This window comes from Calonectris borealis, chromosome 2 (assembly GCF_964195595.1).
Source record: "Calonectris borealis chromosome 2, bCalBor7.hap1.2, whole genome shotgun sequence".
Taxonomy (NCBI): Eukaryota; Metazoa; Chordata; class Aves; order Procellariiformes; family Procellariidae; genus Calonectris; species Calonectris borealis.
The window spans coordinates 118,875,879-118,903,834 of record NC_134313.1 but is presented as its reverse complement, the minus strand read 5'-3'; the positions used below and the strand labels follow the sequence as shown (position 1 = coordinate 118,903,834).

Sequence of the window (27,956 nt, the reverse complement as noted above, 5' to 3'; positions counted from 1 at the left end):
CAGGACTTTCTCATTTTCTTCCTTAGCATGAAATAGTAAACACCGGGGTCTGAAATTTTTTTCCATTATTCATTTTTCCGTATGAAAACAAAACACCACACACACACAAAAAAAATTGTATTTACTGCGTTTCTGAGAATATTCACTGGAAGATGCCACAATATGCAGTAGGGTGCATCCATCTCTGTCTTGCTGGTTGATCCTATCCTTCAAGTCTGGCCTCTGAGTCAGTAACCACCTGAAGAGATGGTTCTTTCCTGAAATGATCAAAAAAACCCACTTGTTATAAATGGTAAACAGAGATACAGCAGAAACAGATCCTGTTTTTTTCCCCTGTGGAGTGGCAAGATGCATCTGTATGAAACCCTTCCTCGAACACAGGGAGTAGGAGAGGGAAGAAATATGTAAATGAAATCATGGTAAGCGCCAGCTGCATTGTGGGAGACATGGTGCTACGTTCTTGCTGACTTGCAGCATGTGCAACTCTGAGGTTGACTCTTTAGCACGTATAGAAACTGTTGCTCCACTGAGGTCACAGGAAGAAATACTTTATTTTCATCAAAGCTGGTCCTGAAAGACCCACATCAATCACACTTCGCTTCAAACCATGGAAGAGAACAACCATTATTAGGTTTGTACCACTATTGGGCACAGATGATAAAAGAGAGTGTTTACAACATTTTTAAAATAGTGCCTTATTGGCACATGCAAGGTTATACCTAGATGATCTGATCTCATTAGTTTAAAAAAAAATTTAGAAAAGCTCTAGCTGTCCGTTCTCTGATGAAGCCCACCCTTGTTTTATTTTACGTGCAGATGTCACTCACTTGCTTTGATACAGAGTCTGATAACAGCATGAAGCAGATACACTCCAATGGTTTCAACTTTCGCCCCAATGGAAATTAGCCACTTGACTAACTCCGCTACTTCTTGCATCTTCTCACCATGTCCATACAACTCAGAAGTCTGATAACAAAGAGAACAATTACAACACATTATTTTACATACATAAAAGGCATTTCTTTTTTAACCCTATTTCCATGTTTTTTATGACAAGAACCAGCAGAACAATAACAATCAAGCCATATCCACTGTAAAATGAAACATTTATTATATGTGTAACAATTCCAGTAGAAGCTCAAAACAAATACTTTTCTCCTATGAGATGTTAATGAATCTTAAAAGAATCTTGTCCTGCCCTGAAGAGCACTGAACCTGACGTCTATTTTATAACATGTATTTCTATATTTTCTTCTCTGTAATTGACTGCAACTTTCTGCCTTACACTTGTCTATTAAATGTTACTGTATCTCAGTGCAAATATTGCTGTAACCGGATATTGTGCCTTTTAAGCTTGGATGAGGCAGCTTATGCGGGCAGTTACCCCAAAGCAAGAAATACTTGAAACTGGGAAAAGGGAGTTAGAGACTGGGGGAAGGGAACTCAGGTAACCAGTCCTTTTACAGCTCAGGAACCCCATGGATGGAGAGCAGGGCAAAGCCCTACTCTCACCCAGCTCAGAAGCATCTGGCGTTATTAAGACGACAATGGTAATATGACTGTTCACACAAAGAAAAGGCCTTAGGAGACAGATTTTTGGCCAGATAAATTCCTAGAAGGTGATCTGATAGAAGTATGGAATTTACAGGGAAGTTTACAGACCAAGATTGAAAGCACACAGCCCGAGCAGAAGGCGGTTGAGCTGCAAAAGGATGTTCCAGCAAGGACTTAATGAACACGAAGCACAGTTTACAAGGGGTACAGCAATATGGGGAACTCTGGAGGTGGGCAGAGGAAGCTCAGATGGAAATTGAGACAATATGCCAGAAGGATCAGGACATGAGGGGGTGCTCGGAAACAGTGTTCAGACATAATTTCTCCATTTGTGCCAGTCATCTTTTTAAATAGCAGTCTTCACACATGCTTCCAACATCCACAAATAAATCTCTTTTTCTAACACCTCATGCCAAATTTTGACTGGCAAGAATTACTGTTTGTGCACAGTTACAAAATCAAAATACAACAAAATACAGGGAGCATGTAGTGGCAGCAGGGGAAGTCTGAGTTGTCAGAAAGCCACATTTTCTAATTTTTGCAAAAGAGAAGCAGTGCTTAGGGATCTTTCATCTTGATTCTTTCAGTCTTCCACATGTACAACAAAGCCACTAGAATAGCTAAGACTGGTGGGGCCAATTCAGCAATGAAGGGCATACTATTTTGCAAAGGCAACCCACTTTTATCCTCCTCTCTCAATGAGGCATTTTGATTTGCTTGCCTAGGAAGGAAGATTTTTTGCTAAGACACCCTACATGTGTCCTTTACTGCACTGCCATGCTTTACTGTCAGTGCGAGAAGCATGTTCACCCCTTGCAGGCCTGCTTTGCTGCTGTGCCCCAGGCCAGGGTGCTGCTAAGAGCTGCAAACCACAGCAGTGGCAGTGGGCACCTTTGCTTGGAAGCTGCTTTAATCCGAGGCTCTCATGCCTTGTCTCCACCACAGCTATGCTGCTCTAGCACCACAGCCCTGCTGCTGTCTGGCCACGGGCCTGGCTGCTCCAGGACCGAACACGGACCCACCCTCCATTCCTGCAAAAAACTGAGCAAGCACACGAGGGGTGATGGCAGGTAGCATACAGCCCTATATGGGCTACTCCGCTGGCACTAACACAGCATACCTGCCTAACGATAGCTAACCAAGGCATGCTTCCATATATTCATTCACTAATTCTTCTGCTATCACTATAAACAAGCCTATGAACAGATGTAGATTTATTTCCTTTGCGTTACCTTTTTCAGAATTACTCCCGCTCACTCTGTCAGCCACCTAACTGAAATACATTTATGGAAAAAGCCCCAACTTGAAATTATTATGACAAAAGTACCACAAGCACTGTAACAGCCAAATGGCAAATTCTGGCATATTCTATCAATATGCCCTAAACTGTTAATTTGCCAGCCAGTAATTGCTAAGCAAATGTGCTGTGTAGCCTACAGTTAACATCTTCTAAAGCTTCCGTCAGGAAAACCACAGTGCTGTAGGAAATCTAGTATACTTCAGCATAAAGCCTAATGGAATTTCTCAATGAATGTGTAACCATATCTTTTAAAAGTAGGTTACATACAGCAGAACTGTAGTTAATTAACTTACACACACAAAGAAATGGAAGGATAAAACCAAAAAACCGCATACAGAGAAGAATTTTTTAATGGTCCATAAGAAATGCTTTACTTAACTGCAGTTGAAACAGGCTGGGCATCCACTGCGTGGTAACAGACACGTACACCGTGAGATGCCTTTAGAAAGTTGGTATGTTACTGCTACGGACTCCGGCTGTTGCTGTGTGGCAGAGCTGGTGAACTCCCAGCAGCTCCTGGCTCACAGTTGGCCTCCGGCTACATCCTGGTTCCCAAGGGGCCAGAAGCAATGGCTGCACACCCCTTCATACATCCAAAGCGTTTTGGTGGGATACCCATGCACAAAGGCAGAGGCAAGCAGCAACGAGCCTTACAAGGCCATCTAGTTCACAGAGCAACGTGGGCAGAGCCTCTGGGGTGTACCAGCGTGCACGGCACAGCGCATGCACCGGGCAGGCACAGCCAGCCAGCAGCGGTCAAAGTGTGCGTGAGCCTGGCAGTTTATGACAGCTGGAAGATTTTATTTTATCCTGCCAGCAGAGAAAGCTTGGGAGGTTCTCAAATGCTGCAGAACATGAGGAATCACAAGATAAAGAAAAGAGCAAGTTTCAGAAGAGCAACGTAAAGATCAAATTCTGCTGTCTGCAGATGCCATCATCTCAGTGAAAGGCATTAGGAATTGTGGCTACTTGGTCTACGACTACATGTTTCCATCTTGCCAAAATCCTCTAAGTCATTTGGAAAGTGTCAAAGCCTTCAGGGAGAAAGTTTAGCAGTTGCTGCCTAGGTATAAAGCAACCTACCAAAAATTTGGGGCGTTGAGGGAAGGGAAAATTCCAACACTGCACCCAGCTCAACTCCCTGTAATCATACTCGGCACCATGAAGCAGTCCAGAGACAGGCTAGCCAAGTATAATAATACCCTATACCAGGGATATCGTAAATTGTCCTGGTTGGAAAACATATCCAACTTAACTGATGTCAGACATTTTTCAGCATTAAATTCTCAGGTTCCAAGCATGATATGAATTGCTTGCTGTACTTGAGAGGAAGATGATTTCTTTTGAGCAAATTAAAGGAAACATTAAATTACATACAGAAGTTATGCAAATTAAGGATTTTTTAACATTCAAATGAAAAGGGACAAAATAGATTATTTAATATAATCATACAAAGTCCATGTATTATTTTCCATTCTGCTTTTCTTTGGTCTGTTTTAGCCTTGCACACAAGATGGAAAATCTCTCACTAAAGGAACAGGAATAAAACAAATAGACACAAGAAAAAAAAAGGATGCTACTTTACCTCAAAGAGATTCTTCAGTGATAACTGGTTGACTCTGAGATTGGTGGGCAACTCTTTCTTCTCGGACAACAACAACAGACAAGACTGGAAAAAAAAATATTAGTGATCTTATAAGCACACTTAGAAACTTTGTTTTTCACTGCCTCATCAAATCTTGTAGAAAAGCAAACGAGGGGTAACAACATTTCAGATCTTTTTTAAGATGGTAAGAGATTACTGAATCTCCCTTTCCATTTATCAACTGAATTAATGTAATATAGAGCGGACTGTGGGAAGCTACGACTGATGAAAGTTTCCTCAGAAATAAAAACCATGTAGAAAGGTCAGGCCCTAAAAGTCTCTCCAATACACCTTGGAAGTGACCCTTCACTTTAGGAATAGACCTTTGCATTCATGGGGATGAGACTCCCCAGCTACACCAACATCCTGAGCAGAAAGCAAGAAATGCATACTGTATCTTCTTCTGTCTTCTCAGTTTCCCTAAAAACTTTACCCTGCTCCTTGAAAACCCACCTAGCTTCACCAGAGGACAAGGGAAGAACTAAGGATGTCACCAACCTGGACTTCTGTAAGGCCTTCGATACAGTTGCCCCACAACATTCTTAGCTCTAAATTGGAGACATATGGGTTTGATGGATGGACTGTTGGATGCATAAGGAATTGGCTGGATGGCTGCATCCAAAGAGTTATAGTCAGTGCCTCAGTGTCCAAGTGGAAACCAGTAATGAGTGGTGTCCATCAGGGGTCCATACTGGGACCAGTACTATTTAATATCTTCATCCACGACATAGGCAGTGGGATTGTGTGGTGCGCTCAATCACTCAGCAAGTTTGCAGATGGCACCAAGCTGAGTGATGCAGTTGATACGCTTGACGGACAGGATGCCATCCAGAAGGACCTTGACAGGCTCGAGGAGCGGGCCCATGCGAACCTCCTAAAGTTCAACAAGGCCAAGTGCAAGGTCCTGCACCTGGGTCAGGGCAATCCCCAGTATCAATACAGACTGGAGGATGAAGGGATTGAGAGCAGCCCTGCCGAGAAGGACTTGGGGATACTGGTGGATGAAAAATTGGATATGAGCCGGCAATGTGCGCTTCTAGTCCAGAAAGCCAATCGCACCCGGGGCTGCCTAAAAAGAAGCGTGGCCAGCAGGTCGAGGGAAGTGATTCTCCCCCTCTACTCTGCTCTGGTGAGACCCCACCGGGAGTACTGCATCCAGCTCTGGGGTCCCCAGTACAAGAAAGACATGGACTTGTTGGAGCGGGTCCAGAGGAGGGCCACGAAAATTATCAGAGGGATGGAACACCTCTCCTATGAGGAAAGGCTGAGAGTCGGGGTTGTTCAGCCTGGAGAAAAGAAGGCTCCAGAGAGACCTTATTGTGGCCTTTCAATACTTAAAGGGGGCTTATAAGAGAGACTTTTTAACAAGGCCCGTAGTAACAGGACAAGGGGCAACGGTTTTAACCTGAAAGAGGGTAGCTTTAAATTGGATGTAAGGAAGAAATTTTTTACGATACGGGTGGTGATACACTGGAACAGGTTGCCCAGAGAAGATGTGGATGCCCCATCATTGGAAGTGTTCAAGGTCAGGTTGGACAGGGCTTTAAGCAACCTGATCTAGTGAAAGATGGCCGTGCCCATGGCCAGGCGGTTGGATGGGGAATGTGGGGCTGCAGTCAGTCCATAGTAATCCCTCTCAGTTGTTCCCTCCTCCTTATGCTTCTCTCCTGCTCTAGCGTGGGTCCTCCATGGGCTGCGGTTCCTGTCAGGAGCCTGCTCCTGCATGGTGTATCCACAGGCCACAAGGCAACACCTGCTCCCCCTCCTTCCTCTCCTTCTCCAACCCTGGTGCTTGCAGGGCTGTTTCTCACTTTTTCCCCTCACTCTGCCAGGCAGCGTTTCGCCTTTTCTAAAATGTGCTTTCCCCAAGGGGCCACCCGCTTGGCTGAGGGGCTCAGCTGTGCCCTGCAGTGGGTCCGCTGGAACCAGCCGCGTCCGGCACGGGGCAGCCCCGGCCCCTCCCCGGCCCCTGCAGCCCCCACCGCCAGCACCTCGCCACCGACACCCAAGTAATTGTGACAATGATCAATTTTTTATACAGTCACCATAGAAAAGAGTATTAAAATAATTTCAGGTGATTCACCTTCTGATTTTTCTAAATGCTCTGGTTTTGTTTAATAACCACGTACTTCCACTGAGATGCTCCTTTATTTGTGGGTCTTTCACAGACAGTTTCAAAAGTCCAGCTTGTCATACAGAAGGGAAAGTAAAAGGGACCACAAATAAATGTGTTTTTTCCCTCTAATTTCTTTCAAAAATAATGACACCAGATGGCACCGTAATTATAACAGACAACAGCAAGAGACAAGCGGGATTTCAAGTTCATTATATCCCTTTGAGAAATGAATTTCAGAAATTATTTATCACTAAAAGTATTTTTCAAGTCTTAAAAATCAAGACGTTTGAAGCAGGGAACAATAAATATCCACTGTTTTGGATTTTAAAGGTAACCCGAGCTTACCCTGAAGAGGTAAGACATTGTCGCCTGCCGCGCAGCAGTACGTAACGCAGCGACAGACTTACCCGCCACTTCCCCTTCTGGGCCAATCTTTCTATCACCGCTTGCCAAATCAGTGCGTCAAACCTTGCGCTGAAAATATACTCATATGCAGGGGGAAAAGTTGGTGGAAAGACTCGTTCATCTGCAAGAATAAGCCATCAAGAAAACCATTCAGTACACACAGCATTTTTAAAGTTGGGGTCTTAACTAAATTACTTCATTACCCAGTGACAATTTTAGCACTGATTAATACCCAGGAGAATGCCAAATGAGGGCTTAAATATCCCCAGTAACCCAACTGATACAGCACCTTGTTATCAGCGGCCAGTCTTCACTAAACAAGGGGAAAAAAAATTAACCCCTGCCCTCAAGAAACACGTCTAAGCCCCAAGGCATTATGAATCTCATGGTGGTTCTTCCACTTGTGTGGACGCTGCTAAAGCTCATCAAAGTCCTTAACACGGGGCTATAAGTTCAAGTAAATGCAGCAGGGGCACAACCTGAAATCTCCTGGCACACCTGCAGGCCCCATCAGTCAAAGCCTGTGAACTGGACAAAAAAAGCAAGTTGAGGAGGAGAGACTGTGGAGAGGGCAGGGAGACATAGGGTCGACATTGCTCAAAAAAAGCTACACAATGCCACAGAAAGGCCAAATTCCCTCTTTTCATTGCTGCCCATTACTAGCTGAGGGAAAGTCCTCCACACCGGAATACACTGCACTGTAAACTCAAGTTTAAGCTGAGTATCTTCTAATTATTTTCAAACCTACTTAGCTAAAAGAAAAGCAGAGTGGTTTGGACAAAAAACACTAAAGCCTTAGGGGTCTAGAGCTCCAAATCTCCAACCTTGTCTCCCTGACTCTCAATTTTGACCTTTTCTAACTATACCACAATTGATGTGTTCTTGTGAGACAACACACTCCCCTGCACAATGTTTTGGGATTGTTGGCATCTGCTGTATACAAACTGGACCAAGTTCACCACATCCTTTTGATTAGACCACTCAACATATTCAGAATCCTCAAACAGACCTGTGGCACTAAGGACCAAATGAACGATCTCATGAAGGATGCCCTACCAAGGACTTGTGTGGTCATCGCTACTGAAAGGCTCTGAGAAAAATTAATCTCTTAATTTGAGTTTACCGTTGACACTTATGAAGATTCCTGCTACAAAATCAGCAACTTGAGTTCGATCTGCAGAAGCATTCAGGAGACTCAAACCTTTATGAAACATAGAAATCGCCTCATAAGAGTCTGATAACATGGTCAATGAGTGGCCAGCTCTGTAATAAGCCTGAGGAAAAAAGGAGAACAAAAAAGACCATTGTTGGGAAAATATTCAGAGATCTTTACTACAAAACAAAATATTATCATTTTTTCCTAAATTCTCTAATTATGCTATAAAAATGACACGTAGTACTATTTTTACAGCTTCTTACTCGCAGATCCAAAAAAAGTGCAATAAACATCCCTTGAAATTCACAATATGCTGATGTCATCACCGATACTATGAAAGTGTGACAAATCCTGGAATACAAAACTTGGAAAATAACTACAGGATGAAAGACATACTGTTAGCAACTATATTTTAACCTCCTCTGGACAGGGTGGGTTTTTTTGTCACAAGGTCCAGCACATATGTTTATGTGCCCATGTCACTGCATTGTGCAATATTTACCACAATGCATATATTCTTCAGCCAACGGCACCTGAACTTGTTTATATTCACCACTGAACTAGGTTGTACTGGCTCAGAGTCACAATGAAGTCAATTTGTTCAAATCAGATAACTGGCATGCTGCAATACAGTGCAAGTTAAATTGATATTTGCATGCAATTTTACCATATCTAAATCAAACACCTTCTACTAAAGTCTCTGGGAGTCTGTAGTGGTTAGTGAGTATTTATTGTACGTAAAAGCCAATCCAAATGTATGCCTCCGTATCATAAATACTGTACAACTGCTACTTATTCCTAACAGATGAGTATTTGAGTGAATGTGTACTTAATCAATGTGTACTTAATCACAAGCGTATGTGTAGTGTATTGTTCTGTCCACTGGGAATACAGTATAATCTTGATCACCACGTACTGTTCCCAGGAACTGCAGGCTTATTAACACGCAAAGAATATTAGGGCACACTGCCCAAGAGAGCCTTCAAAGCTAAGTCCCCGTCCCAGACCTGACTGCTGTCAGTGACTGATGAACCTGTACCGTGAGCCAGGCTCTGTAAGACCACAAGTGAACACAGAGCTGGTGAACCTCACCACAGATGGGATCTGCGCAGCGTGCCGTGGCCTGATCAGAGACCTGGCCAGTGCTGCCTCATCCCCGGGTCTCCAGCATCACAAGGGCACAGAAGACTTTATTACTTGCTATCACCTTGCCTGGGATATTAATAAAATAGTTATCTTTCTTGAAAGCATTGGTGCCTCTTTTGTTGGGACCCAGAAAGAACTAGCATCTCCTCATGCAAAAGTGAGCTGCTTCATTTTATTAAAAGTACTATTACAGTAGTAATTCTGATGCTCATGCACAGAGTCAGACACTGATTCTGGAATTTTATGCTACATTTGCTTATCACACCTCAAAACTAAAACACAATAAAAAGCAGATATTGACACTTATTTTAAAAAGTAAGGCATGCAAAAACTGCCAGCTTAAACATCTGAATACCTTAACATACTCCGGATCCCAGTGTAAGCTCTGGTAGGCTGAAAACACTGCTTCTCTCCATTTACCGAGATTGTACAAGGCAGTTGATTTGTTGCAGTGTAACACAGCTATGTCCCTGGAACACCTAAAAATACGTTTTTAGCATAACTGTTTATTTGCTTGAAAAAGGATGCATCATACTTTACAGTTAGCAACAAGAAAAAAAAGAAAAAAGTCTACGTATCGCCCACCTAACAAAATTAAAGGTAAAAATGGAGTTGTAGAAAACAAAGACCATTTGAACATCAGCTATAAAATCTCTTGGCGACATCCTAAATGACACCTTAGTGATACCCTTAGTGATACCCTTGTCTCTTCTGAAGCAGAAGGCCAACCCGCTGGACTAATGCAGTATGAGGAAAGAGTTTAGACCATCTCGACACACCTAGATATGGCTCAGTGAAAGCCAGTGGCCAAGAATGGGAGCAAACAGACACACAAATGGAAGCTACTAGATGGAAAGAATGCTAAACACATTTTGGTCACCAAAAAACAACCTAAACGCATTTTACTGTTGATGAAGTCAACAGAATTATCCACATTCACACCAGCTAAGAAATAAAGAAATGTATTTTAGAGAACAGAATATACTAAAGTATGTAAAGCATCTGCTGGATCCAAGAGAGCTTCTGGAAAGAGCTGCACACAAATGACAGGACGACAGTCCACGGGGTACTGGGGAGCCTGGAAAGCCTGCCTTGCCTGCGCTCAAACAAACAGTACGTGCCACGGAGCTGCACCCTTCATCTACTAATTTACACTCAAGAAAGTTGTTTCAACTACACTGAATGTGTTGAGAGCACACTCATGCATGCAAGCAAATCCTGACGAGGCAACCTACAGCAAGGGGAAAGGAGAGCCTTACCGCTCAGGAGCCTCATCCTGCGGTATGACGAAGCCCCACTGCCTGCGAGGGGCAGGTGCTGGAGGTAGCCTGCTCGACTCTGTCCTTGCTCGGTCCTACTCCCTGCATATGCTCCAGACTTATTCTACTACTTAGTCTAAATGGCTAATAGTCAAAATAAACGAATGGCTGGTGTTAAATTAGGTTAACAGCAGTGTCAATACATGGTAGTAATAAATATTTAATAGTTAACATAATACTCAACTATTTAATCATTAATAACATTAGCAACTGATGTTAACTGATGAAAACAAGCACTTAACATTTGGAAAGAAATACCCAAAGAACTCTCCTGCTGAAAAATTATTTTTTAACAAATCTGAGAATACTAAGAAAGACCAAATAACAAGAACAAAGTAACTTGCGTGAATCATTTTAAAGATAATCAGATGACCCATGTAACAACAGGCCATAGACATGAACAGTATATGGCAGAATCACAGCAAGATTAATCCACAGCACGTCAGCTAAGAAACAGAAGTAATTTAACAGAAACCAACATGATTTATGGAAAATTAATTTGAGCATTAATTACACTAATTTATAACTGGTACTTATATAAAAGTATTCAAACTACAGTCACTAACTAATCTCCCACATATACGTCAGGAACAGCAATTCCTCTTTAATTATAAAATTGGTACACTAAAGAGTATGACAAAAGATACAAGAAGATCAGGTGTCAGGGCAAGAAATACAGTTCTGAGGTAACTGTAGTACGGTACAAATTTCAGACTTGTCTTATGGTTTACATCTTGTAATTCAAGAATACTTACGGGACCCACTGCATTAAACAACCGAGCATATGTAGGGCTTGATCATACTTTCTGATGGCCAACGAGTAATTTCCATTTTTAAAATCCTGGTTCCCATCTTGTCTCATAAGCTGTGCATATTCCATGGCATCCATGCTAATTAAGAGCAAAAAAAAATGAATCGGACAAAAGCATTCATTTATGAGACACTTCTGTCCCTAAAATCCACTTAAATTTTCACCTTAGTTTTTGCATATTTGAAAAGGAAGACAAAAGAGCACATCTTTTTTGTTTGCTGCAGTTGGAATAGTAAAATGTAACTCAGGTGATAGTCTCATCTTTACTGTTGATGCCTCAACTTCCCATCTATTTTTTAATCAACCTCAGCTAACCTAATCTACCACTGGTATGCATTTTTTTAAGTCTTAAACCATATTTTTAACATTAAGATTCAAAATTATTTAAATGTGTTCACACACATTAAATGCGAGAGGAAATAGCCGAGAGAACAGAGTTCATATGCTTGAGAAATACATGAAGCTATACATCTCAATTAATTAAACACAAAACTCATTTACTTGCTTTTTATTTATCTTTATGGATTTTTTGTCCAGCCTCTCTGGCTAGACATTCAATAATCCAATGTATACAAAACTGCATTGAAACTTGATTACTGCATGAAAACACTGTAATATAAGTATATTAATAGTGCACGAGGACCTCGAATCAGATTTAAAACAGTTATTAAAATGAATATAGCAAGCACCCGAAGAAAACAAAGGTTGAAACAGGCATCAACTGCAACTGATTGAAAGAATATTTCATCATTAAAATTGTAAAATCAGGTTCATTACATAAAACTAATCACATGGTCAAGCAGCTAGATAACGAAACAAACACAGGAGGAAAAACAGCTACATCTATGTGGAGAAACAGCACATCAAAACCACAGACAAGAGAAAAATCCAATACTAAAGCCTTGCGTAGAATCACTCTTCACAGATGGATTTTACGATTAAAAGCTATTTTCATTACCTGCAAAAAACTGTATGATTTGTCTCACAAATCTCAGTACTATTAAATAAGATCAATTCACCAAAAAGGAATGCACACATTTACTTATTATCCAGGTATTAGCAGGCCTGGAACAAAACCAGTAACAATCTGTAACTTCACAACCTGCTAACATAATCTGCAAGATCCCTTCACAACAGAGCAAACTAAATATTTTTAAGTGTATGAACCTACAGACAAACCAAGAAATACTACTGACATATTTTCTCTATAGTACTCCTCCTGACGAACCTGAAAAGTTGAGAACCAGTACTGTATTGCGAAGACAGAGCTATGAAGAGGCACGCTACGGATGCCACTGTCCTCCCTCGTCCATCCAGGCGCAAGAGGCGCTGGGCAGGACGACATCTGCACTAAGCAGACGGGGGAGCAGCAGCCCACAACCCCGAAGAGGCAACAGCAGAAGAACCAGGTGCAACCGCAAAGCTCAGATCCAGACTGCTGCAGGCTGGCTGGGAGAAGGCCTGTCGGAAGTTATGTCTTATTTAATTAAACAAACAAACGCTCTGTGATGATGCCTGAAATCCAAACATCACCTCGCTAATTCCAGGGAGGCACCAAGAACAGGTGAAATTCCTGGCTATAAACTAAACTGGAGAAAAATAGGTCCCATCTACATGGGGGAGGTACAGCGACCAGTCATGCTAGAGGAGTAATTATGACATTTACCCCAGGCAAATTAAATCATCACTTCATTGAGCAATGTGCATACAGTACATATTTTAAAAATACTACTTTTCCAGACAATGAATCAAGTATACTCATAGCGTGACTTTTTTACACTGTATGGTATGAGCACTATTGAGGCGAAGAAAAGGAAAAAAATAGAGCAACAGTGCAAAAAATAAAAAGCAAGTGCTGAAAGATGGTTCTACCTCGTATTTTCGTAACTTTTTCAGCTTTCAACTTTTTAGCATCAGAAGGCTAGATAAATTATTTTCACCAAGAATAATACCAAAACAGTTCAACTACACAGGAGCTTCTTCATGTAGGAATACACATGAACCGCTGGTTTTCTAAATCATAGTTGAATTTCAAGCTTTTTCTTTTTTTTTTTTTTAAGAAGGCTATGCTTCTACTTAGGGTGAAATTTTTACCCAGAATTATATTTACCTTACTTTTTCTTGGAATCTACTTAAAGTACAATTACAAATCAAAGGTATTTACAATACGTTAAAGGATTATTTTTCCCACAATACAGCAAAACACCCCCAATTGCAACATACATTTTAGAAGGACTTTCAAACGTGTCCTGTGCTGAGAAATTTCCTGTTTCAGATCAGGAGGCGGCATCCCCTCCCCGCTCTGGGCGGCAGGATTTCCAGCAGAACACAAATTCCCATCCTCTTCCAGCACTGGAGTTTTCCAGCCAAAACTCCAAACTGTAGTCATTTAAATAACTGGGATGTCTGCTGCGGGCTTTAGCAACCTCACCCAAGTTTGCAGACCCAAGAGATACACAGGCATGCAAATCTGACATCTAAGTTAATGATGCGAAAGAATCGCTGTGCTGACTAGCACAGCATGTCTTGCTATTGCCTAACATCTTCCTGAAGCATAAATAATTTTAACTCAAAACCAGTGGACTAACTGAAGACGTATTATATAAAGTCTACTGAGCGTGGCGAGCATTAAACAAAAATGTCATCTATTACTCTGGCTTAACTGGCTGTCGTGGTTTAACCCCAGCTGGCAACTAAGCACCACACAGCCGCTCGCTCACCCCCCCACATCCCCCCAGTGGGATGGGGGAGAGAATCAGAAGAGTAAAAATGAGGAAACTCGTGGGTTGAGATAAAGACAGTTTAATAGGTAAAGCAAAAGCCGCGCATGCAAGCAAAGCAAAACAAGGAATTCATTCACTACTTCCCATCGGCAGGCAGATGTTCAGCCACCTCCAGGAAAGCAGGGCTCCATCATGCGTAATGGTTACTTGGGTAGGCAAAATGCCATAACCCCGAACATCTCCCCCTTTCCTTCTTCCCCCAGCTTTATATATGCTGAGCATGACATCATATGGTATGGAATATCCTTTTGGCCGCTTTGGGTCAGCTGTCCTGGCTACGCTTCCTCCCAGCTTCTTGTGCACCTCCTCGCTTGCAGAGTATGGGAAGCTGAAAAGTCCTTGACTTAGTATAAACACTGCTTAGCAACAACCAAAACATCAGTGTGTTATCAACATTATTCTCATGCTAAACCCAAAACACAGCACTCTATCAGCTCCTAGGAAGAAAATTAATTCTATCCCAGCCAAAACCAGGACACCAGCACAGGTAAAGGTCACAGCTGCATCTGAACATAACTAATGAAAGATTTTGTCGTGGTGAGTGCTGTGAGTTAACCCCAGTGGGCAGCTAAGCGCTCACCTCCCCCCAATCCCAGTGGGATGGGGGAAGAAGAAAGGAAGAGTAAAAGCAAGAAAACTTGTGGGTCAAGATAAAAATTGTTTAATAAGCGAAAGAGAAGTGGAAGAAGAGAGAAAGAAAACAAAACAAGTTTCAAAGGCAATCATTCACCACCTCCCACACATAGACTGATGCCCAGCCAGTTCCCGAGCTAGGGATGGCTAATCTCCGTATGCCCCCTCCTCTCCCTTTTTTCTGCTGAGCATGATATTACACGGCACAGACTATCCCTTCAGTCAGTTTGGGTCATCTGCCCAGTTGTGTCCCCTCCCAACCTCTTGTGCACCCCCAATCTATCCAGTGTGGGGGACAGAGTGAGAAACAGAGAAGGCCCCAATGCTGTGCAAACACTGCTCAGCCACAGCTAAAACCTTAGTGTGTTATCAGCATTGTTTTGGTCACAAATTTAAAACATAGCACCATATAAGCTACTGTGAAGAAAATTAACTCCATCCCAGCCAGACACAGTAGAGTAAGACAGGTTCCCCTCATAAAGTGGGGATTTCTCCTAAGCTATGGAGTCCACAAAACACATAAATGTGCAGACACACCCTAAGGTCTGGGAGACCCTTCCCAGTGCATTGTTGAGACCTTGTCCTTCAAAGAAAAAAACCAAACAAACAGAAAAAAACAGACAACATGTCCTACTCCTTTCACTTTTTTTATGGCTCCTGAGGCCACCAGGAGCAAAATGAAGCATATTAATTTCTACTCAAAGAATTAAAACAAAAGAGTATACAATTAAGTCACAAACAATCGGCTCCAACCCCGACTGCTGCCAGTGGGCAAAATTCCCATTTACTGCACATGTTGCCAACTCTTATGTTATTGTGATGGTCGGAGCCCCACGGAACTGCTTCAGTCAGACTGTCCTCAGAAGCAGGGCTCAGAAGTTTTGGGGGTTTACAATGCTAAGTTTTGCTTCCTCTCGCTTCAGCAGATAAGCTTGAAAACACAGAGACTGCCCAGAAACCCATTTGTCATTCTTGAAAAACGTTGCGTTCCTTATGCCAACTATCAGTCTCAAGAGGCCAGCTTGTGCTTTCTGAACATCTGAAGTTGGCAATAATAAAACCTTTATAAATCTGAGAGTGAACCCAAGAAGTTGGTTTGTTCTGTCTGCATCTGGTTTACACGTTTTAAAAGAGAAACTGTGTGACCCTGCTTATCCACAGAGAAAAAGTGGAACATCTACACAGCCATGCTTTTAATTATTGTTGATACTGAAAGTTAAGCTTTGAGGTTCCGTCCCTATGGCACTACTTGGTGGTAGAATAACGTTTTCATTCTTGAGGCATAGTAGCTTTCCATAATGCAAGCAACAAATGAAGTATAGCAATCTGGGGAGCTCTGCATCCGAATTAAAAACAGTGGTGAAAAATTAGCATCCTCCTATTTCTAGGAAATCTGACTTCTAAAGACTGTGCATTCCTCATTCCTATTAAGCAGAGGAATAAATAATCTTTCCTTCTTCCCCCTTAACCTAACAGGCAAACATTACCAACTGGCAACAGGTAGGGAGAGAAAACGCCCAACAACGCATCTAAACTGTAGTTGAATGACAACTAAATACATTTCATCAGCATTCGAATAATTCATATTTTCTCATCAGGAAACCTCCGGGCTCTCGTTAGCTCTTGCCCAACAAAAGCATGCTGGCTCTGAGAGCATGGTGCCACCAAGAAGGAATTGCCGTGTCACCCTGACCTGCTACATCAGAGGGACCCCTCCAGCCACATGCCCACCACTGGCACCGTCCGTCCAGGCAGTCCTGCAGTCACCCAGCAAAAGAGCACTGCATATAGGTCTTCCGAATGACACGTTCAGTATGTCCTGGTATAGATGTATGTGAATGTCAGGGCAGGCCCAAGAAAAGAGAGGAAAAATATAGGATGAGACGGTTCTAGCAGGCCATAACTTGAAGAGGCAATGCTCTGCCTGCTAGCCAGTTTTATTTGCTTTCCTGACAACAACAACAGCAGCTACCGAAGACATATTTACAGAACACAGCCTGCTTCGAATGCATATAAACATAACCCTGACAGTGAAACGCAGAAAAAAATGTACCTCTTTCAGGAGCTTTGCTTTTCTATCAAATGCTGAAATTGCCTGTACTTTCAGAGGAGAAACAGCAGAGACGAAAATACAGTTCTGCAATCAGATGAACATGTTATAACTGACCAGGCCATAAGTAGACACATTAGGAAATCTCATGCAGAAGAGAGGAAAGAAGTTGAGATTTAGACATGGCCATCCTCATGGATCTGTTTAGTCTGGAAAACTCACAGTGGTATTTGTGATTATCTGAACATTTTAATCAAATGTTCAGCCAGCATCTCATGAAGAATGTGTTCAGCCCTTGTAAAATACGTCAGCTCATCTTGGAGAAGCTGGTCAACTCAAATGAAAAGCCTATCATTTAGATAGCTTCTCGTTAAACATCCCTATCATTAGGGATACATTCAGATAGATAGGGATAGCCTATCATTAGATAGATTCTCACTCTGCCCTATAAAACAAAAAAAACATTTCTGTAACAAGTCACTTTGCCAGATTCGAACCTAAGCTTGGAAGTGCCAAAGACCCTTTGCTCCCAGTAAAAGCCAGCACCACTTTGAAAATGAAGAATGAGATTCTACAGCAAATTTGAAACAGATTAGGGCAAGCAGCGCAGCATAGTGATAGTTTCTTATCGGTGTATGTTGCCCTGAACTTAGCACAAATTGGACCACATGAAGTTTCTTTATTGCTTCTGGGCCCTACGGTCGGCCAGTGTCCTATGTATCGCAGTGCTCCAGAGGTGAAGACAGCATGCATCTCTATAGTTGTGTTTGCCTCTAAAAGGACAAAGAAAACAATTTCCTAGGTAAATGATAGAGAGAAAACTTTATCAGGTTGTTTCAGTCTGAACTGGAGACCTCAACACAATCTCTGTAACTGGAAACAAACAACCCTAAACACCACTTACAGAGTTTTGCTTCTCCGGATACTCTTCCTTCCTAAGTGTTCAGCCAGAACTAGTACTAGGGGAACTCAGCCTACCTTTTCATAGATCCACCAGTTCAGTACCACGCTGAATCAGCGCATCTTGCCAGCGCAAAGCAGGGATTCGTACCTGCACTGGGTCTAGCGTGCAAGCGCTATATCTGTGTTTTGAAAGTCAGCTGTGAGACTTCTCACTTCTGGCTGTGCTTTCAAGAGATGTGTTGTGGTTTAATCCCAGCCGGCAACTGAGCACCACACAGCCGCTCGTTCACTCCCCCACATCAGTGAGCTGGGCTTTGGGCTCCATCTGTCATAGTAGTCCTTCAGGGCAGGAGAGATGGTGTGTGGTGTTAAATTGTTTTATGCTGAAGCCAGTTTCGGTTCCATCACCACTGCACTTTTCTGGTTATGGCTGAATGAGAAATGTGGCCAGTACTTTATCTCTATACTGACTCATGGATGGTGGCAAATGCCCTGTGGGGGTGGTTGCAGCAGTGGAAGCAGAACTACTGGCAGCGCAGAGGTAAACCCATCTGGGCTGCCGCATTGTGGCAAGATATTGCTGCCCGGGGAGAGAATCTGTTTGTAAAAGTATGTCACGCAGATGCTCACGCACCCAAGAGTCGGGCCGAAGTGGCTCGGGTGGATCTGGACTGGCAACATACGGGTGCATTATTTACAGCCTGATGGGCCCATGACACCTCGGGTCATCAAGGAAGAGATGCAACATATAGATGGGCTCGTGATCAAGGGTTGTGTCCTGGTTTTGGCTGGGATGGAGTTGATTTTCTTCCTATTAACTGGTATAGTGCTCTGTTTTGGATGTAGTGTGAGAATAATGTTGATGACACGCTGATGTTTTGGTTGTTGCTAGGTAGTGTTTACGCTAGTCAAGGACTTTTCATCTTCCCATGCCCTGCCAGGTGTGCAGGGGGCTGGGAGGGAGTGTGGCCAGGGCGGCTGGCCCAGCTGGCCAATAGGCTATTCCATACCATATGACGTCATGCTCAGCATATAAGGCTGGGTGAAGAAGAAGGAGGGGGGGCGTTCGGAGTGATGGCGTTTGTCTTCCCAAGTAACCGTTACGCGTGATGGAGCCCTGCTTTCCTGGCGATGGCTGAGCACCTGCCTGCCGATGGGAAGTGGTGAATGAATTCCTTGTTTTGCTTTGCTTGCGCGCGCGGCTTTTGCTTTCCCTATTAAACTGTCTTTATCTCAACCCACGAGTTTTTCTCACTCTTACCCTTCCGATTCTCTCCCCGTCCCGCTGGGGGTGGGGGGAGTGAGTGAGCGGCTGTGTGGTATTTGGCTGCTGCCAGGTTAAACCACGACAGGTTGGATTTGACCATGGACACTATTGCACAGGTTATCCATGAATGTGAAATATGCACTGCAATCAAACAAGCCAAGCGATTAAATCTCTTTGGTATGGAGGATGATGGCTGAAATATAAATATGGGGAGGCCTGGCAGATTGATTATATCTGTCACGGTTTAACCTGGCAGGCAGCCAAGTACCACGCAGCCGCTCACTCACTCCCCCCACCCCCAGCGGGACGGGGAGAGAATCGGAAGGGTAAGAGTGAGAGAAAAAAACTCGTGGGTTGAGATAAAGACAGTTTAATAGAACAGGGAAAAAAAAGGAAAATAATAATGATAATGATAGAATATACAAAATGAGTAATGCACAATGCAATTGCTCACCACCCGCGCTGACCGATAACCAAGTAGCGATCGGTCCTTCCTGGATCACGCCTACCCTTCATATACTGAGCATGATGTCACATGGTATGGAATACCCCATTGGCCAGCTGGGCTGGCTGTCCTGATTATGTTCCCTCCCATCTCGTGTACCTAGCTCAGTCAGTAGGCACGGGAGCTGTCCTTGGACTAGGAGGGCACTTAGCAACAACTGAAAACATCAGTGTGTTATCAACATTCTCCTCGTACTAAATCCAAAACACAGCACTAGGAAGAAATTTAACCCTATCCCAGCCGAAACCAGGACAATATCACACTCCCACAAAGCCACCAAGGCAAGTGCTATGTGCTCACCATGGTGGAAGCAACCACTGGATGGCTGGAAACATATCCCGTGCCCCATGCCACCGCCCAGAACACCATCCTGGGCCTTGAAAAGCAAGTCTTGTGGCAACATGGCATCCCAGAAAGAATTGAGTCAGACAACAAGACTCAATCCCGAAACACCCTCATAGACACCTGGGCCAAAGAGCATGGCATTGAGTAGGTATATCACACCCCCTATCATGCATCAGCTTCCGGAAAATTTGAACGATACAACGCACTGCTAAAGACTACACTGAGAGCAATGGGTGGTGGGACATTCAAGCACTGGCATACAGATTTAGCAAAAGCCATCTGGTTAGTCAACAGTAGGGGATCTGTCACTCGAGCTGGCCCTGCCCAATCAAAACCTTCACGTACTGTAGAGGGGGATAAAGTCCCTGCAGCCCACATAAAAAATATGCTGGGGAAGACAGTCTGGATTATTGCTGCCTCAGGCAAGGGAAAACCCATTCGTGGGATTGCTTTTCCTCAAGGACCTGGGTGCACTTGGTGGGTAACGCGAAAGGATGGGGAATTCCGATGTGTACCTCAAGGGGATTTGATTTTGGATGAGAATTGCCAATGATTTGAACTGTACGTTGTTAATTGCTACATAATACTGTATGTCATCACTACTATAGTTGTTATATGCCATATCAATGGTATTACGGTAAGAATCACCCAGATTAGTGACGAATTAACTTTGATGAAACCGAGCAAAGTGCAGTGTGATGGAACCAGAACTGGCTTCAGCATGCAAAAATCCAACACCACACACCACCTCTCCTGCCCTGAAGGACTACTATGACAGATGGAGCCCAAAGTCATGGACTAAATGAACCCAACAGACATTTTAGAGGGACGGCCCATAGACCAAGGGAATGATATCTGTGTGTATATATTAAAAGACAGGAAAAGTGGTGATGATTGATTGGGATGTATTGGAAAGTGTGGGACCTGGGTGTGACGTTGATGGTATAGAATAAGGAGTGGATACTGTCCTGATTAGAGTTAATTTTCTTCCTAGTTTTGGATTTAGTATGAGAATAATGTTGATAACACACTGATGTTTAGTTGTCGTTAAATAGTGCTTACACTAACTCAAGGACTTTTCAGCTTCTCATGCTCTACCAACTGAGAAGGCTGGAGGTACACGAGAACCTGGGAGGGGGCACAGCCAGGACAGCTGATCCAAACTAGCCAAAGGGATATTCTATAGCATATGATGTCATGCTCAGTATATAAACTAGGGGAAAGCTGGCTGGCAGGCCACTGCTCGGGGACTGGCTGCACATGGGACGGTTGGTGGTGAGCAGCTGCGTCACTTGTTTTTCCTGGGTTTTGTTCCTCTCTCTTTTGTTGTTTTCCTTTTCATTACAATTTTTTATTATTAATAATAATATTATTATATTTTATTCCCATTATTAAACTGTTCTTATCTCAACCCACGAGTTTTCTTACTTTTGCTCTTCCAATTCTCTCCCCTGTCCCACTGACGGCAGAAGGGTGAGCAAGCGGCTGTGTGGTGCTTGGTTGCCTACTGGGGTTAAACCACGACACCATACTATCCCACACACCCTGCCACTTATAACTATCCAGATCTCTGGGTGGTTTTCTTAAATAGTTGTTTAACTTTAATTAAAGACCTGAAACACATTCAGGAGTAGGAGCAACAGGAATATGCTGGTTTGAACATCCCAAGGGTATTCAAAATTCTCAAGAGCTACTGTAACTAGCCGGGAGGAGAAGGGGAAGGTGAAGGAACGTGTCTCCCCCATAAATTGGCTATCCAAGGAGAAAAGGTAAAAAGTGTAATTATTAACAGTTTCCAAGAAATGGCTCCCAAAGTATGAAGATGCCAGCAATGCTGAGTACAAATACCAGATTAGTCTCACGATCAGCCATTTTATCATATCATAAGCCAGTGTTACAAAGTACAGCAAAATTATAACCTTGACCCAGCTCCCAAAGGTGATAAACAGCACAACAGGGAACATATATTGCAAGTCAGGTGATACATAACACGACTCTGAGAACAAGCACAACAACTTTGAGAGCAAATTAATAAACATTGTGACCAGCAACTATCAAGCTAATATAATTAATGTTTTTAACAAATTTGTTCTAATGTGCTCTGGTCAGATTTGTTGTTATCTCAACCCGTTGTGCCCCACGTTGGGCACCAAAAAGGATTGTCATGGTTTAACCCCAGCCGGCAACTGAGCACCACAGAGACACTTGTTCACTCCCCCACCCCAGTGAGATGGGGGAGAAAATTGGAAGAGTAAAAGTGAGAACACTTGTGGGTTGAGATAAGAACAGTTTAATAATTGAAATAAAATATAATAATAATAAACTTGTAATGAAAAGGAAAACAATAACAAGAGAGAAAAATAAAACCCAAGAAAGACAAGCGATGCAAATGAAAAACAATTGCTCACCACCAACCAACTGACGCGCAACCTGTCCCCGAGCAGCAGCCCCCCTCGGCCAGCTTTCCTCTAGTTTATACACTGGGCATGACATCACATGGTATGGAATATCCCTTTGGCCAGTTTGGGTCAGCTGTCCTGGCTGTGCCCCCTCCCAGCTTCTCGCTGGCAGGGCATGAGAAGCTGAAAAGTCCTTGACTAGTGTAACCACTACTTAGCAACAACTAAACATCAGTGTGTTACCAACGTTATTCTCGTACTAAATCCAAACCACAGCACTATACCAGCTTCTAGGAAGAAAATTAACTCTATCCCAGCTGAAACCAGGACAAGATAATAGATGGCTGCTGGTGTACCCAGCAAGACAGAACATCCCAGGCTGCTCTTCATTTCATACTGAGCTTTCTCCTGGAAACGTGCTGTGTAGTAAACTGATGATTGTAGGGCACAGGCATCTGTGCCCTCAGAAAACAAGGCATACATCCTTATGAACACTTGGCAAATGCATCCCAGGATATGATTAGCACAGACATCTCAACGGCCTGTTAATACCTCAAACGCTATGTACAGACCAGATAAGGAACAGACGTGTGCAAGGTCTGGGTGAAACAAGGGGAGCAAGTGGAATACACACACAAGGAAACTCAAGCTCTGGCCTAGGACCCTGCTCTGGACAGGCCTGGCCTGAATGACCTCCCAAGGTTCTCCTTCTCCAGATTACCGCTGTACATTGGTTTCTATTTATGCAAACTGTTATAAAGCAATTATTACTAATAACTAAGCCCAGCTGCCTGATGTCTCCAGCTAGCCACATACCAGACTCAGGTAGCTGACACTGCTTAGTAGCTCAGTTCCTCTTCAGATGCATGACCAGCAAACAAGACCACAGAAACAGGATCCAAACCTGGCCAGAAGTACTGGGCCAGCCCTGATGACTCGCAGTAATCCAAGCAAAACCTCAAGACAAGGACGCTACTAAAATGTTACAAATAAATCCTCTAGAGTAGGGATTTGTGGTTGACTTGCACACAGGAAAGGTACTAGACCAGGAAGCAGCATAACAAGGAAATGGAAATCAAAAGCATGTCACCAAGAACAAGACAACACTTTCCATGAAACAAGATGGGTGCACACGCCCCAGGACACCAGCTCTGTACCTGCTTTATACCGTGAGCGCTCCCTGTGAAACCAGAGTTTTAAATCCATGACCAGGGCAATAGAAACCGGACAGACTGGCTCCTACAGACCACTTGCGATGTCCTGAGCCTGTCCATAACGTATCTTCATGTCACTGAAATTACACTACATTCTGGGAAGCCAAAAAATTAGAAAAATTACAAGGAAAAATAACACTGCTGAAAGACAAAAAAAAAAAAAAAAAAAAAATCACAGCTCTCTCAGTTTATAGGCAAGATCTCAACACGTTGCTCATTAATTTGGCAACACAGGTCCTCACACAAGGCCATGACACATCATCCTAGATTTAAGGTGGCATCTCGGAACATCCTTCCTCCTTTCCTCGCAAAGTCCAAGCACATGTAGACTAGCTTTCGTTGAAGACAGCTTCACAGCTTACACCAGTGACAATTTGGCCTTCTTCCCCAGCACATCCTGTTTTGCTAAGTGAAACAAAACAGGCTTTTTTTGCTTTCAGTTTCAAATGATTCTCCTCTCTTTGTAACCTGCCAGTAACAAGTTATACCTGAGAGAACATATGGTTAAGGCAAGTGTGGAGTTGCATTTTTGAGAAAAAATCTGTGTATCCATACATACACTTATGATTTCCAGCAGCAGCACTTTTTTAATAAACTGAGAAAGTACTTGCATCTCCCATTTTATATACAGAAAAACTGATGCAAAAACATGCTCAATATTCTATCTACACAGTGTCATTACTGTTTTACAAAAAAAAAAAACCAAAACCTTGCAAAACAGCGTAAACAGTTAACCCTGCTTCCCATCCTCTGAAACAACAACGATCTTGAAATCCCTAGTCTTACTCAGCCATACAAGACCTAACTCAGTCCAAGAGGGAGGTGTTTACACTGCTGCAGTTGTTTGCTTAGCCTAGCAATGTTCCTGTCATCAAACAGAGCTGACCGGGTAAAAAAGCAATGGCAACAAACAGTCCCAGTATTTCCTTTGTATAGATTAGCTCAAGATGATATCTCATCTGGAAGGGGGGGGGGAGGGGAGACAGGAATAACAAAACAACAAGATTCCCCTAACAGCAAGGTTTTCAAGCTTGTGCAGTTCACAGCCAACGCTTGACAAGTTTAACTGCATGCTGGTAAAAACACCGGTAGGAAACACTCCCTTTTGCATGTTTGCATGGTCTTGTGGTTTAACCCTAGCCAGCAACTAAACACCACAGAGCTGCTCGCTCACTCCCCCACCTCTGGTGGGATGGGGGAGAGAATCAGGAGCGCAAAAGTGAGAAAACTCGTGGGTTGAGATAAAAACAGTTTAATAATTGAAATAAAAAACAAAGTAAAACAGTAATAGTAGTAATAATAACAACAACAGAACATACGAAGCAGACGATGCACAATGCAACTGCTCACCACCCACCAACTGATGCCCAGCCAGTCCCCGAGCCACGACTGCCGCTTCCCAGACCACGCCTCCTAGTTTATATAGTGAGCATGACGTCACATGGTATGGAATATCCCTTTGGCCAGCTGGGTCAGCTGTGGCTATGCGCCCCCCGCAGCCCCTTGCACACCCGGCAGAGCAAGGGAAGCTGAAAAGTCCTTGATTAGTGTAAGCACTACTTAGCAACAACTAAAACATCAGTGGGCTATCAACATTCCTCTCATACCAAATCCAAAACACAGCACTATACCAGCTACAGGAAAGAAAATTAACTCTATCCCAGCTGAAACCAGGACACATGGGAAAGCAAAGCCTCTTCCCATTTGCAATAAACCCACTCTATCAATCTGAAGTTCATTTTCTGTAAATGGGGCAAAAAATACAAAGACTGATGAGAGATCTTTTTGCTTTTTTTTCTTCTGAAGTGCACACTGTGCCCAAACCCTTTTTCAAATGAGAAAGCCCGTTTTGTTAAGTGACCACTCCACGACCTTGTACAACAGTTTTGCTTTTCAGGGAAAGGATCCAAACCCACCGAAGACAATGCTTAGCTCAGGGCTGTGCCAAAGGAGCTCTCTTTCTTCTTTTCAAGCACAGATACATCATCGCGTCTCCCCCAGCTCCTCCGCGCAAGCCGTGCCAGGCCAACACACGCTCCCAGATGCCTGGCAGGAGCAGGAACGCACTCTTCCCTCTTTCTCCTTCAACCACCCCACACATTCCCTGGCAGGCTTCCCAACCAGCACAGCCACCCCCGCTGCCCGCCACCCCGCACCCGCGCTCCTCACCGGGGAAGCGCCACCCCTCTCCTGCACCGCCGGAACCTCCCGCTTAAGTACGCGGCAACTTCACGCCAGCTCGACCAAGGTGGGAACCCACCCCCCAAGGGGCAACGGCGGCCATTGCGGTGCACGCAGCGCCGTGCAGCGCAGGAAGAACCGCGCCGCGCACGCACGCGGAGCCGTGCGGAGCCGGCAGCGCTGCGCGGCGCGGACAGGTCCCGCCGCGGCGCCCGGGCACCCCGACGGCGGCTCGATCAGACGCACCCCCAAAGCCCGCACGGAGCGGCCGCAAACGCACCGGCTTCGCCGTGCCGGCGGGCGGGCGCAGGGCGGCCGATGCCCCCGCTCCCCCACGCACATACCCCGGGGGAGGGGCGGTGGGGGAGGGGCGGCGGTCGCTGCCCTCGCGCGCACCTACCTGCCCGCCGCGCGCCGAGACCCCCCCAGCGCGCGCCGGCCGCCGCCCCTAAACACGGGCGCCCCGCGACCCGCCCCCGCTCCGCCCCGCGGCCCGCCCCCGCCGCGCGCGTCACCGCGGGAGTGGGGGCGCGCGCGGGGAATCGAAACCGAGACCGCCCCGCCCCCCCGGGGGAGGGGGCGTGGGGGGGTGTGTGTGTCCCCCGCGGAGGGGCCCGGGAGGGGGGTCGCGGTGGGGCGGGGCGGTTGGGTGGTCCCCGGCAGCCGCCTCCTGACGGCGCGGTCGGAAACCTGCGCGGTGGCTCTGTGCTCCCACCGCAGCGGGAGCGTGAAATGCCGTTGTTGTAAAATGTCGTAGCAGTGCCTTCGGCATACGTGGAAAATCGGCGTTCGCCCCCCGCCCCAGTTAGCCCTTCATCCTGAGGCGCGTCACTGCCACCGGTGATTTGTGAAGGCAGCCCCCTGCTCAGAGGGAGCAGCTGCTGCTTTGGTCTTCCACCGTTTCAGGAAAACCTCGGGAGTGAACGGTTCTCCTGTTGTAATTGTCTCCTAATTCATCATTTCCCATTGTCTTTTCACACTAGGAAAAGCGGATCAATAAGCCAAAGATTAATACTTCACAAGAGATCGTTCAATAATTCACTTTTCTGTGAACCACGTATTTAATCGGGTTTTCCTCTGTCGTCAAGTATTATCGTCTGCACACCTTTCTCATCTTAAAATGAATTTCTCCTAACCATCCGTCTTCTGCACCGAGTTTTCACCTAAATTATCCTGCTACCCATTTAGGGACTGGAGAATCGAAGTAATGCTAACCTCGGCGTGGGTGTTTTTACCACTTCGCTCCAAGTGGAGTGCATGAAAATAATGGGGCAAAGCCGCTCTAAAAAAAAAGCAGTCAAAAGTACAGCCACGCCTGTTGTTTTGGAGCTGCATCGACAGGAGGTAGGAAAACTGCACGCCTCCCCAGGGTAATCTGGTTTGCTAAGTGACTTAAACCGAAGTCCCTGGGTGGGATTCTGCAGTGCCTACTCGGGCAAAAGTGCTTGTGTGAATCAACAGAGTATAAATGTTGGGAGGAGGGAGCGGCTGATGGGGACTAACGTGTCTGGCATTTCATGTAACCTCCGAACTCCCTATCCCTGTTATTTAGGGGTGTTTCACCTCAGTGCAGAGAAACGAAGGACCATCCCACCTCAATTCTGGTGCAGAAAGTGGAAAATGCTGCTTTTTGGCCTGGAAGGGACTCTGACCTAAACACTGGCTCAACAAACAGTCTTTGCTACATCTGTTTGCAAGCCACGGGTGTGTTTGTCAAACCAGTCAGGAGACGGAAAACAAAACTTTTTTTTTTTTTTTAACTCAGCTGTAAAAATGAAACTTGGCAGCCTGTAAGCCTTTCGCCGGTGTGCAACAGGGCATTTCCTTCTCGTGCCAAGGGAAATACTGCCAAAAGCGGCATCCCTGCCACGCACACACATTGCCAGTGAATTACTGAGTCTGCAAATTATTGCGTTTCCCGATTCTAAACGAGTGGAGAAGGAACAGAAACTGGGAAGGGGAGGCAGTCTGGTAGGCAGTTGGGCGTACTGGCTGATACGGGGTGCTTTGGCGCAGAAGAAGGAGCGCTGGGAGGAGGTGCTCATAAAGTCCAGTAAGGTAGCATAAAGTGATGTATAAAGCCCTTTCTGCCTAGCTCCTACACCCCTTCTGTTGCAACGATAGAACAGAGGCGTCGGTGTGGGCACATTTCCAAGGAAAAAGATTTCTTTTGGGTGGGAGAGTGAGTAACAGATCCCTCCACTCCCTTGTCACCCCCCCCACA

At 44.6% G+C, this 27,956-nt stretch overlaps 1 protein-coding gene across 2 annotated transcripts in view; it reads right to left on the bottom strand.

Annotated features, from left to right (window-relative positions):
- The window catches only part of TRANK1 (tetratricopeptide repeat and ankyrin repeat containing 1), a 62,916-nt gene extending 36,702 nt beyond the window's left edge, over positions 1 to 26,214 (bottom strand). Inside the window, exons 1-8 of one of the 2 annotated variants that reach the window (XM_075143112.1) lie at positions 26,133 to 26,214; positions 11,397 to 11,531; positions 9,678 to 9,801; positions 8,144 to 8,294; positions 7,023 to 7,141; positions 4,440 to 4,523; positions 828 to 966; positions 126 to 257 (exon numbers count right to left, since the gene is read on the bottom strand). In XM_075143112.1, coding sequence (XP_074999213.1) covers positions 126 to 257; positions 828 to 966; positions 4,440 to 4,523; positions 7,023 to 7,141; positions 8,144 to 8,294; positions 9,678 to 9,801; positions 11,397 to 11,530 — 883 coding nt within the window. In that variant the 5' untranslated portion in view covers position 11,531; positions 26,133 to 26,214. Of the gene's footprint in view, positions 1 to 125; positions 258 to 827; positions 967 to 4,439; positions 4,524 to 7,022; positions 7,142 to 8,143; positions 8,295 to 9,677; positions 9,802 to 11,396; positions 11,532 to 12,680; positions 12,781 to 26,132 lie in introns of those variants that run through there. The other variant, XM_075143113.1, reaches the window with a different exon arrangement.
- Between the last annotated feature and the right edge of the window lie 1,742 nt (positions 26,215 to 27,956).